The sequence below is a fragment of the Triturus cristatus genome, chromosome 10, assembly GCF_964204655.1.
Source record: "Triturus cristatus chromosome 10, aTriCri1.1, whole genome shotgun sequence".
NCBI classification, from domain to species: domain Eukaryota; kingdom Metazoa; phylum Chordata; class Amphibia; order Caudata; family Salamandridae; genus Triturus; species Triturus cristatus.
In genome coordinates this window covers 501,264,157-501,276,665 of record NC_140593.1, presented here as the reverse complement: position 1 = coordinate 501,276,665, position 12,509 = coordinate 501,264,157, and the positions used below count along the sequence as shown (strand labels likewise).

The window sequence follows — 12,509 nt, the reverse complement described above, 5'->3', positions numbered from 1 at the left end:
AAGGTACCACAGTATCCAATCACTAGTGCATCTAATATGCACTCCAAGTTGTTTAGCAGGGACCCAGCCAGACTATAGCCAGAAACCAGTGTAAGCATCAGAAAAAAAGTGGGGGCAACATAAGTGAAGATCCTACTCTCCTACACCATTGCACTGGTATGGTTTAACAGAGCCCACTGGGAATACATGGAGATACCCTTCACGGTGGAGGATGTCAAGCAGACCATAGGTGGCCTCCCACCAGATAAGGCCGCTGGACTGGACAGCCTGACGGTACCCTTCACGGTGGAGGATGTCAAGCAGACCATAGGTGGCCTCCCACCAGATAAGGCCCCTGGACCGGACAGCCTGACGGCTAAATTTTATAAGGAGTACGCAGATATCCTGGTGCACCGCCTCCTGGCAGTATATCAAGAGGCCATGGAGGTAGGCCATTTGCCTGCCTCAATGCAAGAAGCCATCATAACAGTTTTAAAACCAGACAAAGACCACACTAATTGTGATTCTTATCGCCCACTTTCACTTATAAATAAATATCGACGCAAAAATCTTCACCAAACTTCTAGCTACCAGAATGCAACCACTGCTCCCTCGGATAATACTACCGGACCAATCTGGTTTTATACCGGGCAGATCCACGTCCCACAATCTTCGAACGTTGTTCGCCCTAATGCAATATCTTGCACCACATGTCCCGGCGATCGTGGCCTTGCTGGATGCCACCAAGGCATTCAACTCCTTGGAGTGGAGGTTCCTTTTCTCGCTGCTCCAACAGATAGGTCTCAGCCCCATCTTTAGCCAACAAATAAAACTTCTTTACGTTATGTCCACAGCGCGCTTAAGGGTGAATGGTCTGGTCTCTGAACGCATTGCAATCACCAGGGGAACAAGGCAGGGGTGCCCCCTGTCACCCCTACTTTTCACCATCGCAACTGAACCGCTGGCTGCTAGAATCAGACAACATCACACACACCGCAGTATTGGGTTCAGGACACGAGGTCTGAGACTATCACTGTAAGCGGACGACATCACGCTATACATGACTGATCCTAAAGACAACCTAGCACCCATGACGCGAGAACTGATTCGATACGGGGAACTCTCAGGGGTGCGAATAAACTGGGGTAAATCTGTTGTCATCCCCCTCACATCCGGCACTCGGCCTTTCGAAACGGAGTACCCGATCACATGGACGACAGGGCCAACACGCTACTTGGGGATATGGATAAGCAACGACCTTAACGAACTATGATCCGAAAATTACAGCAGAGTGGTTGACTGGATCACAGAGAGGGTACACCATTGGAAAACACTGCCTCTATCTCTGATGGGGCGCATCCCGGTGGCTAAAATGATCATCCAGCCCAAGCTGCTGTACCTCTTTGTTAACACCTCCATCCCTCTAACCACACACTTATTTAAAATACTGCGCTCCCTTATGATCGAACTGGTATGGGCGGGGAGACAACCCAGAATAGCATGGGAGGTACTCACCCTACCCCAATCCCAGGGGGGCCTGGCTGCACCCGACTTTGCGCTATATGCCTACAGCACACAGGCGCATTTCCTACACTACTGGGTGCACCCTACACCCTTCCAGCCGCATGTGGCCATTGAAACAGATAGACGGCACCGACTTCACTTGCCACCGCCATTTTTCAAACATACTGGGGGCCACGCGATGAAGTGAACACAGTTGAGGCGCTGCGATGGGCATGGACGGGGCTGCGCAAGAGAGCAAAACTGGACATGCTCTACGCCCCCTCTATGCAACTGGCAAACGACCCACAGATACCCCCACTGGGAGACCACAGAGCAAGGGAGAGAGCGGCACAGCTTAATATACAGATGGGCAAGGACCTATTGCCCGCAGACACATTCCTAACATTACAACAAATGTGCGGTCAGGCGCCTCCCTCGGCTGTGGTCATGCTACTTTATTATCAGCTGCATTCCTTCTGTAGTTGCCGATTTGACACATTCCCAAATCCATCCCCTGCACTACCAGCATTAGAAAATGTGCTCGCGATTGACCACGGCCGCAAACTGATCACCCATATATATATATATATATATATATATAATACTACACAGAGGGAATCTCCAATTCTCACCGCTGGGGCTAGAGAGATATGGGCGGCAGACATGGGCGTGGACATCTCAGATGACAAATGAAAGCTAATCTGTGGTCAGCTGCAGCTGTTGTCCTCAAATTACCGTCTGAGATTAATCCATTTCAAGTACATACACCGTATTTATCGGACCCCGGTGCAACTGCACCGAATGGGATTGCGCCCCAACGATCGCTGCTGGAGATGTGGGGACACATAGGCTACTTTCTTACATGTGGCGTGGCAATGCCGCCCGGTTGCTAACTTCTGGGTACGTACACTGCAACACATACATGACATAACTGAACACGAACTGCCCTGAACGCCGCTGGCGGCATTGTTGGGTGACAACACTGCTGTTCCACCCAACAGAAAGAAATTAACTGCTATGCTGTTAATTATGCTAAAGCGTCAGGTGGCCCTTCATTGGAGAGCGGTTCTACCGCCGACCACTAGGAACTGGATCATCAGTGTAACACACTGCAAGACGCAACTGGAGACATATTGGGAACTGATGCCAGAGCGGTCACGCCCCCGAGATATCTGGGGGCCGTTTGTAAACTGGCTAAACCCAGTTAATATAGATGATCTTTAACGTGCCTAAAGGATAACAATAGCTTACTGCCACCTAGGGCCGAGGTCTACCTGCCCCCAATCACTGTACAGACCAGACATATGAAAGCATACGATAGCCACCGTTACAATACTGTAATGTACTGCTGTGGAATATATCTGCTGTATGTTGTATGAGAACTTAGAGGATATACCACCACCGTCAGGGTGGCGCCGAGCGATGCCTGATGATTGTTTTGCTGGATTGTGATTTATGTTTTTTGCAAATGCCAATAAAAACAAATTAAAAAAACACTTTAGGCCAATAGGCCTTTTGAGCAAAATATATATTATTAAAGTACAACAGAAAAATAGAACGGCCTGAATAATTAATTAAAACTGTTGACTACAGGCAGGTGGGTCGAGTGGTCTGTGTCACCTGAATGCCTGGTGGCTCAATGTAGAGTCTTTAGCCATATATATCTCTGAAAGAGATTCACCATGTCATCACAGCAATACCCTCGGGTGAATGGCTTCCCTCTGTAGCTTTTTAAGCGATACTCCTCTCTTCTAGTTCTCACTTGCAGGCTGTCCACTTAGACACCTTTGACCTAAGAGGGGCAACCATAAAGCCTCAAAACCTATAAACCTCCCACGGAGTGCACCTCATACCGCTCCATTTTTCTAAACAACATAGAATCCAATGTTTTTGACAAGATTTTGGCCACCCTTCTAGATGGGGCTATACATTCCTTCGTCCACATAGACTAGAATGACTTCATGCCTAATAGAAGCACTACGCATTGCCTTTGCGTTTACACTTGCGCTAAACTGTGCACATGAACTTGCGGACGATAGTGCCCTCCTCCTGGCAGGCATAGCACATGCCTTCAACACAGCGCACAGGTCCTTTTTGATGGTGGTCTGCCGTAAAATGCACTTTGGATCCAGATTCCTCTACTGGGTTGAAATCCTCTACATCGAACTGTGGGCCAAGGTCTGCATCAACGGGCTATTGTCCCTAACCTTTACAGTAGAGAGGTACCCACCAGGGCTGCCCTTAATCCTCATTGATTTCTGCCCTAGTGATGGAGCCCTTGGCAGAACTGATTTGTGTGGACAAACAGGTGCAAGGTTTTTGATGGGAAGAGGGCTATTACGATAAAATCTCCTATAAGTCCAGCAACGCTAAGCCACCATCCCTTGCCTCATGGAATGCATGTGTATCTGCAAAGAAACATCGGGACTTAGGGTGAACTGGGGGAAATCTACTCTAATCCCAATTACAGGAGATGGGCATATGGCGGCAGTGGAAACAGGGCTTCAGGTGGCAGGTGACAGCTGTCATTACCTAGGCATGATAACTACTCTCTCCCAAAAGCGATACTGGGAGTTAAACATACTGCCACTTCTGTCAGAGACAAAAAAATAATTAGGCACTCGCCCATGTTCTCTATATGTCCTCCAACACTATCCCTTTGTGCGGCAGTCACGTTCTTTACAGAGCCAAATCAGTACATTCATATGGGCAGGGAAAACTCCCCAGGTCTCCTTAGAAAACTGTTGCTCAACACCATACGAGTTGGGATTGTTCTGGGCCGGTGTCAAACTATACTAATGGGAGTCTAATATGATCCCCAAAAAAAGAATGTCTCTACTCAAACAGAGATGTCCCAGCTGTGAGGCTGGAGTGCGACCTCCTTCATCCCCATGGAATTTTTAACCTCCTATTCAGTAAGACCCCCCCCCCGCCTCTTCCCCACCTTATTCCATGCCCCTTGCTATACGTCCCTCCGTTCTCTGCTGGCATGCTGCACTACAGCACCTCAAATGGCTCCCCACAATCACATCTGCGACTAATGTGGCAGGGTACATGCCTGCCCAAAACGGCAAAACTCTGGTTTCACTTTCAAACTGAACTAGAACCTAAAATCACTCTGCTGGGCATCATGGGCAATTTGAAGGAAGCCCAGAGCACCCAAGCTTTAGTGGCCATGGGCTACCTGGTAGTGAAGAGAGATATAGCACAACACTACCGAGACACCTGTGCCCCATCACTTACTAAATGGACTGATGGGATGAACAACTGTGCAGCAATGGAAAACTAGTGTACAAAGCTCGAGGGACTCAAAGGAAGTATTTAAAGATTTAGGAGACCCTGGATTCAGTCATCAACCAACTTGTGGTGAGCACAGGCCATCTAACTAGACTATTGTCCATGAGTTTCAGCACTGTACCATCATGTATGCTATGTCTGCTTGTGTTGGTACTCGGAGATGCACCATACGGACTAATGGCACATGTTTGTTGTTTATTGTACTGCTTTCCTCTGATGAAAAAAAGCAACCATAAAAACCACACACAATGAATCAAAGTCTTCGAAGGGTCAAACGGCAACAAGGTATTGGTGAGATGGAGGAAATATGTATGGGAAGTGGTCATCTGATCCGGGGAGTGGGGGGAGAAGGGGGAATAAATAAAAAAAAATGAAATCAATCAAAATTAGCTTCAAACTGACAACTGAAAATATTACAGGGGACAAATTACAGCAGAGTACAACTATACAAATTAGGCTCAACTACAGATGACCATTGCTTATGTCGCTGTGGGCAGAGGGGAACCTTCATTTACACTCTTTAGGAATACCCAAAGATAAAAGGACACAGGTCAAAAAGTAAAACAAGGTTAGAAGAAATAAAAGGGAACCCATTGCAGACCGAGACATGACCAGCGTTGATGGGAGTATGGGAAGAAACTGAAATGACTAGGTATAAAATGTTAAATCAATTAATCAAGGACTTGCAATTGCCAAAAGAAAAGTCACAAAAAATGGGGAAGCACCAAACTACCAGTAATTCTGCAGAAGAAAAGGAACTATGACTGGTGTATGGCAGCAGAAAGGGTGTTCCAAGAAGGAAGAGGATGTCCTATGAAATAAATGTGGGAAACCTAAGAATCAAATATTGATGGAGGTTAGGGAACACCTCCCTGGCCCTCTTTCACCTTTGCAGATGAACAGACAATAGGCCACCGTAGAAACAAGAATGAGCAGTCAACAGACGACTAAATATTAAAGGGAAAACCATAATGTATACACATAAGTATCTTGCGGGTGGATGATGGGAAGTGGAAAATGGCAAATAACTATGCGTTTATTTCCATGTGCATAAATGAAGGTTAATACAGGAGATATGCCTTGCATCATACTGGTCTGAGACTAATTTTATTGCAATGCTTTGAAAAAAGAATGAAACACTTAAATATATCTTGGGACTAAAGGTAGCATATGCAGCAGCAGAGAAGCAGAAGCAACTATATATCAAAATGCAGCTAATAATTCTGGCACCCAGAAAGTCTCTTGCGAAGCAGCAAAGTCTTATAATGAATGTAAAGCGAAAAATGTATTGCCATAGAATGAATAGTGAAATGCATCTAGAAGACATATTGGCTCAACGTAAGAGTACATGCTTTGTATCTTTAAAGCTTTGGCTAGTAGCTTGCTGCTTTTTATTTTGAAAAGAAATTCCCATGTTGCTGCACAAATTTCAACAGCTAGCTAGCTATGGCCTCTGCCTTTTTTCTCACGCCTCTGATGTGAGGCTTTCCATGAAAGAAGTGTTGCAATGACTAGTTATAGCCATCTCCTGTAATGTCAGTGCATAGTGGGTTGTAGTCACTTTCAATTTTCCATTGGACATGAATGTTTTGACAATTATTCTAGTCATATGCTCTTATCAAGATAATAGTTGAACCAAAGATATGCGCTGCCTTATAATGTGAGTAAGCTCATCTTTTGGCCAGCTTTCTAATGCATTTTAATGCTAAAATTAAATCCTTCTCTTTGAAAAATTAGATGTGTTTACATCGGTCACCACAGGTTGAGTCTAACAATGGGCAGTCGAAACTGAAGTACACTGAACATACAAAAAAACAGATAATAGATTATCCAGTCAGTGCAATGACTACAAAAATAAACAGGACTTGCATGGAGTACTAGTTTAATAAAATTTCACAATTAGGAACTTTTTTGACTTCTGTAATGGCAACCAAAATAGGGCAAGTGCCTACAACAAAAATGTGTAGGTATAGATCTATGTTATTTTTTTATCAATGATTTCGAAGCAGTGTTGGTCTGACTGGGGAGAGCACTGCAGAATATTCCTAGAGTACATAATTCAGTGTTACATGCTTAGTTTCTGTGCTGGAACTTCCTAGTAAGTCTCCGCAGTCGCAAAGACTTGTGTCGGGACCTCACAGTCCTTTATATCCTCCGTGCAGCATGTCTTCGTGGCAAGGTTTGAAGCAGTCAAACTTTGGCAGTTCTTGGGATGAATAGGGTAGAGTTGCAAGCAAGGCAGTACGCAGATTTGTGCGCAGATCCAAGCAATAATGGGCATTTTCTTCACTACTAGAGTCTATCCCTGAATCTTAGATGAGGAACGCAATGGCGTTCTGCTCCTAGTACAATCCCCTCATCTGTGCAGTGTACAAAGCTTCACCAAAGTCAAAGGGTGAACTTATAATTTAGCTAACTGACCCAGCATAAATGAAGAGTTTGCAGCCCATTATTTCAATCCAATCAACTACTCATGCCTCATGCTGCACTTAAACATTTCAAGGGAACAAACCAAATTTAAGTGAATCTCTTTTGTTTTTCAGTGGAGTCAAATGGTTCGTGTACATCCAATAATATCCGGCTTCCCACAATGTATTTGCTCAAACATGTTAAATAAAATGACCTCAGAGTCATTATGTTCAAAAAGGGTTTAGTCTGAAAAAAAAGCTTAACAAAATGGCTTGAAACATTAGCAACTTAAATAAACAAGCACTGGGATAGACAATTGACATCGCGTCATATTTTTGGCTGTGTCAAAGTTTTTTTTTTTTTACAATGTTTTTAGGAACATTTATTGATGAGGGAGCTGCTGGCTACTCACCAATCTATAAAAATAAAAACAATACAAACTAGAGGTACAAAAGCAAGAATATTTTGTGTCTCAGAAAGGACACATTGTAGTCCGAGGAACTAATTTATGAGTGGATGTGTTCTTTGTGAAAGGGCATAAAGTGGTGACTCTCAGAAGTTAGCTGGTGGTGGAAATGGCCCCATGACTTTTGTTGAAGTGGGTGGAAAAAATGTGAACACAGACACACAAATGGATTAAAAGGGCTGGCAGAAAGCCCATATAAGTAGATATGTAATTTTAGTAAAATCAAAAGTAGAGTAGGACAGTTCATAAGAGGGGCTCATTTATAGCAGGATTTCTGGATTTCAATGGTAACTCTCCATTTGCAGCATGAAATCATTGTGTGGAAAAGCAATTCTAGGAACGAGAGAGTACGATTAACAACTAATTTCATCATTACCATTGACCTTCGTCAATACTAATGATGAAATTAAGGGAAAATTCCAGAGACTGTATTTATTTTCAGACTTCATACTTGTCAAGTTATATTCCTCTCAGAAGGCATAGTGGAGGATAAAATCAATAATAAACAGCTATGTGTATTCACTCCAAACAGGCCTTAGCTATCCGCAGGCTGTTGCTGTAGTCATTCTTCTTGATCTGGAGAATACAGGGAATGGGCACATGGTGAATCTGTTACAGTGGCCATGGTATTGAGCTCTTCTGTGTAGGTGGAATTTCTTTGAAGGCTACAGACAGTTCAATTCAATGGGTTGAAAACAAAATGACCGTTCTATGCTCTACTGAAGGGTTTATTGTTCCAGACAAGACACAACGTGGCTATAATGGTCTGCATTGGTAAAAGATTTGAGGGGAGGGAGCAGCACAGAGACATGCACTGAGACACCATATACAGCAGCCAGAGAACTACTGTAATCTAATATGCCAACCCAACGTCTTGAGGTTGCACACAGGGAACTCCTTGCTCCAACCCTCTAGACAGTAGTATGCCATCCCAACCATATTTACAACAATGACAGTTTGCATGCTAGTCTAGCACTAGAGGTGGGAAGAGAATGTGAGGGCCTGGTAGAACAGAGAATCCTAGTCATAATTTCTAGAAGGATTTAACAGGAAGGGCAGGTAAGGTGTCTATCCTGTGGTGCAGTCTAAAAGGTATGTATCTCATTACTAACGATAAGCTGTCAACAACTATTAGCTGCCAAATGGTCTAGACTTGGAAACAGTAGTCACCAATGTTGAGAGGTGATTACATTTGAATTAAATACTCTTATCTAGAGCAAAGGTGACAAAGTAGAAAGGATAACCTAAAAGGAGACTAGTGATAGAAGACAGGTTAGTCAGAAATGGTGAAATCAAGATAAAGGAACGCGGTGACTGAGCCAGGGACTTTCAAACCCACAGAGATCACAAGTCATCAACTCCAATAAACTACTACAACTATAAATGGAATAAAAAAGTTCAAACAGCAAGGCTTTCTGGAGTATAACAAAGAACATGGATAAAAATTGTTGCTAGGGAACTTAAAGTAGAACATTAAGCGTGACTTGAACCAAGCTGTGTGTATAAAGCAAGAGAAACATAACACCATTTAATTTTACTGAAGTCAAAATAATGTTCATCCTGCGAGCGCAAGAGTCATCTTTGAAAAGTGACAATGATATGAGTAAACTAACGCACAATGGTCATCCAAGCTAGTAAGTGTTGTGCCAAACATCAAATATATTTGTTATATTAGCACATAACAGCAAACAATTTTACTACATAACAGCAAAACATAACTATGCAAAGCAGCAAAAAGAAGAAAATGAAGTCAGCGCATCCACACACAAAAAAATACCTTTAATCCTCTCCAGAGGATAGGTTGGTACAGTCGAAATAACATTTCCTCCACGCCTTGACGAAGCTTCTGTTGATGAAAGTAACTCAGCAACTATGGAATTACAGATAAACGTGTTGGTAAACCAAAAAAAGATTATGGAACTCAATGTGTCCCCAGGCTTTGTTTTTGACTACATGAACAATTTAGCTCTATTTGAAATGAAAATGGAACTGCAATAAATTGGTTTTACTGCGACCCTCTCTTATTTAAACATTGAAGACACTGTAAATACTATTTAAGACAGTCAATACAAAGAAATTAAAGCAGAATCAAATCAAATCAAATGTAACAGCTGATAGAATAGCGAATTGTAAATTAAGAACATGATAAATACAAAAGCTCAGGTTCAGGATTGTAAACAAGTGTAGGTAAAAGCATCAATTGCAGAGTTGCATTAGCATGTTCAGCAATACCACAAGATATACGTGTGAATAAAGAAGGCAAATTAAGGACATTACTTTTGGGGTGCTTTTACTGATGCGTATACCAAAGGATGATAATTTACTTGTATGGCAATAAACCATTTTATGAAGAGAACTCCTACACCATCAATAAATGTAAAGACTGTGATCTGCTCTTTTGGGTCTCAAAGGAAGTATGAAGATTAAGAGGTCTACTGTTCACAAGCCGTGCTTCCACGTTCTTCTACCACCTCAAAAACTTTCCTGTCTGTTAAATAATTCCAGAAGTTTGCCAAGAAGGCCACAATGTCAAACCCTAGTGCTGATGCACCGTTTCTCTAGTTTCCCAAACAGTTCAGCACACTGTGTCAAACTGTCATTTGGGCAGACGCAGTGGAAAAACATTCTTCTCATTTGGTGGGAAATGACTCCTGCTTCATGGTGTAATGAGTAGTGTTTGTGTGCCCTACCCATCTCCCCAATCCCCCACCCGCAACTTCCACAGCCACCACTAACATTCAAGGTTTGTTTGCTGTAAAAGTGCCCCGATTCAGACTCCAGTCAATGTCAGCCATTCTGGACTGTCCAGAATGTTTTCTGCTTTTTTATTTTTATTGATTTTCTTCCCAATTTTCCTTATATTCCATCATTAATACATCATTATCTCAGCATTATTACATTTAAAAAATAATCCTATATACAACATTAACTCAAATAATATTGACATTACGTTACTTTTAACTCCTTAAATATACATCATTGATGTTTTTTGGTCATTACTTCACAACCATAAGAACCCTTACAAAAGATAAATGGGTATATAAACAACTATACCAAAGAATATATAAGCAGACAAGCCAAGATCCTTAAACTAAACCATTCCCTCCTTCCATATCCTTACAGGCTCCCAGATTTTCAACCCAAGTTGTCTCTTTTTTTTACCCTTACGTGCATAAATAGCTTTTTCTAGATTATAGGCACCCAATAAACTTGCCAGCCACTGATGCATGTCCGGAGGGCTTGTGTCCAGCCAAGCCCTGGCAATCATTAATCTATATACTGCCATTGCTATAAACAGAAATTCCCGATGTGGAACCGATGGGTCTGTACTGATCCCGAGTAATACTAAAGTTGGTGACAACACGACCCGAATACCTAAGTGTGTAGCTAAGAACATTTCCAAATCCTGTTTTAATGTATATAACTGGGGACAAGATGCAAATATATGAATGATATCAGCGCCTATAAAATTGCATCTTGGACAACTCGTCCCCCTGGTACCCCCCCATTGTACAATTCTAGCAGGAGTATAGCACAGAGCATATATTGTTTTGTAATGCTGGGCCTGAAGTGGGGCTGAACACAAAACAGTATATCCAAGAGCCAATGATTCCTGAAAAAATCCCGACTCTATGGATAGCTTCTCCATCCATTTATTATCAAATTTAGAAATATCATCCGTTTTAGCTTCTACTAATGTTGCATAAAAACCTCGTATTGTACAGCCCTGCCCCCTACCTATTTTGTCCAAGATTACATTATTCCCAAACCCAGCGGGCCCCCCTTTCTTAGTATTCAAAAAGCTCCTAATTTGAAGGTATTTAAAAAAACTTCTAGCATCCAGCTGATACTTAGTTCTTAGGTCCGCAAACTGCACTACTCCCTCTTGGCTCATCATGTCCCCTATTTGCTCTATCCCTTTACTCGCCCATTCTGCCATAACATTATCCGCAAAGATCAATTCCGGAAATGATTTATTCCGATATAGTCGAGTATATCTGTTAATCCTACCAATTCCATATTTTTTTCTAAATGCAATCCAGATCTTAATAACTGCACTGACTGTCTTAAACCTAGTCCTCTTGTAATATGAAAAATCAATACAATTCAAAAAACAGTTTCCGACTTCTTCGCCAAAAACCACTGCATATACCTCCAGGGAGATATTGATGTCCCAGCAATCGTGTGCCCCCCCCCCCCAATTAAACCCTGCATATGTTGTAACGCAGCGGCCCAATAATACATTCTGAAGTCCGGTGCACCCCACCCCCCCCTTTCTCTAGAAAGAGAGATACATTTATAAGCCCTACGTGTTTTCCCCTGAGCCCAAATAAATCTGTTCAAAATCAACTCTAGTGCTTGAAACCACTTAGGGCCTCATGTAGGTAGGGACACATTTACCACTTCATAAATACCGAATCTTACCGATTCGGTATTTATGAAGTGGTAAATGATATGTAGGTAATTGGTCGGTAAATTTTACCGATTCGGAATAATTCGGTAATTACCGAATCGGTATTTACCGATTCGGTAATGAGGCATACCTTCCCATTGATGGGAAGGTATGCCTCATTACCGAATCGGTAAATACCGATTCGGTAATGGGGGGAACACATGCAAGGGTGGCAGGGTGTCACATTGACACCCTGTTGCACCCCTGATTCGGCCATGTGTGCACATGTGGCACACATACATGCCCTAAGGGCATGTATGTCTGCCACATTGCACACTTCTAAGCGCTTAAAAATGCTTTTCAACATCCATTCTTCATTTACCACCAACTATTAGTTGGTGGTAAATACCGACTCCAGAAAACACCCACACACTCCCCCTACATCTCATTCGGTAAATTACC

The 12,509-nt window shown here is 42.7% G+C and overlaps 1 protein-coding gene across 3 annotated transcripts in view; it reads right to left on the bottom strand.

The window, feature by feature from the left end:
- Nucleotides 1-12,509, bottom strand: part of NCAPG2 (non-SMC condensin II complex subunit G2) — a 403,487-nt gene that overhangs the window by 312,546 nt on the left and 78,432 nt on the right. For all 3 annotated transcript variants that reach the window (XM_085631953.1, XM_085631952.1, XM_085631954.1), the window contains exon 10: nucleotides 9,432-9,524. In XM_085631953.1, the coding sequence (XP_085488079.1) occupies nucleotides 9,432-9,524 (93 nt within the window). The remainder of the gene's footprint in view (nucleotides 1-9,431; nucleotides 9,525-12,509) is intronic.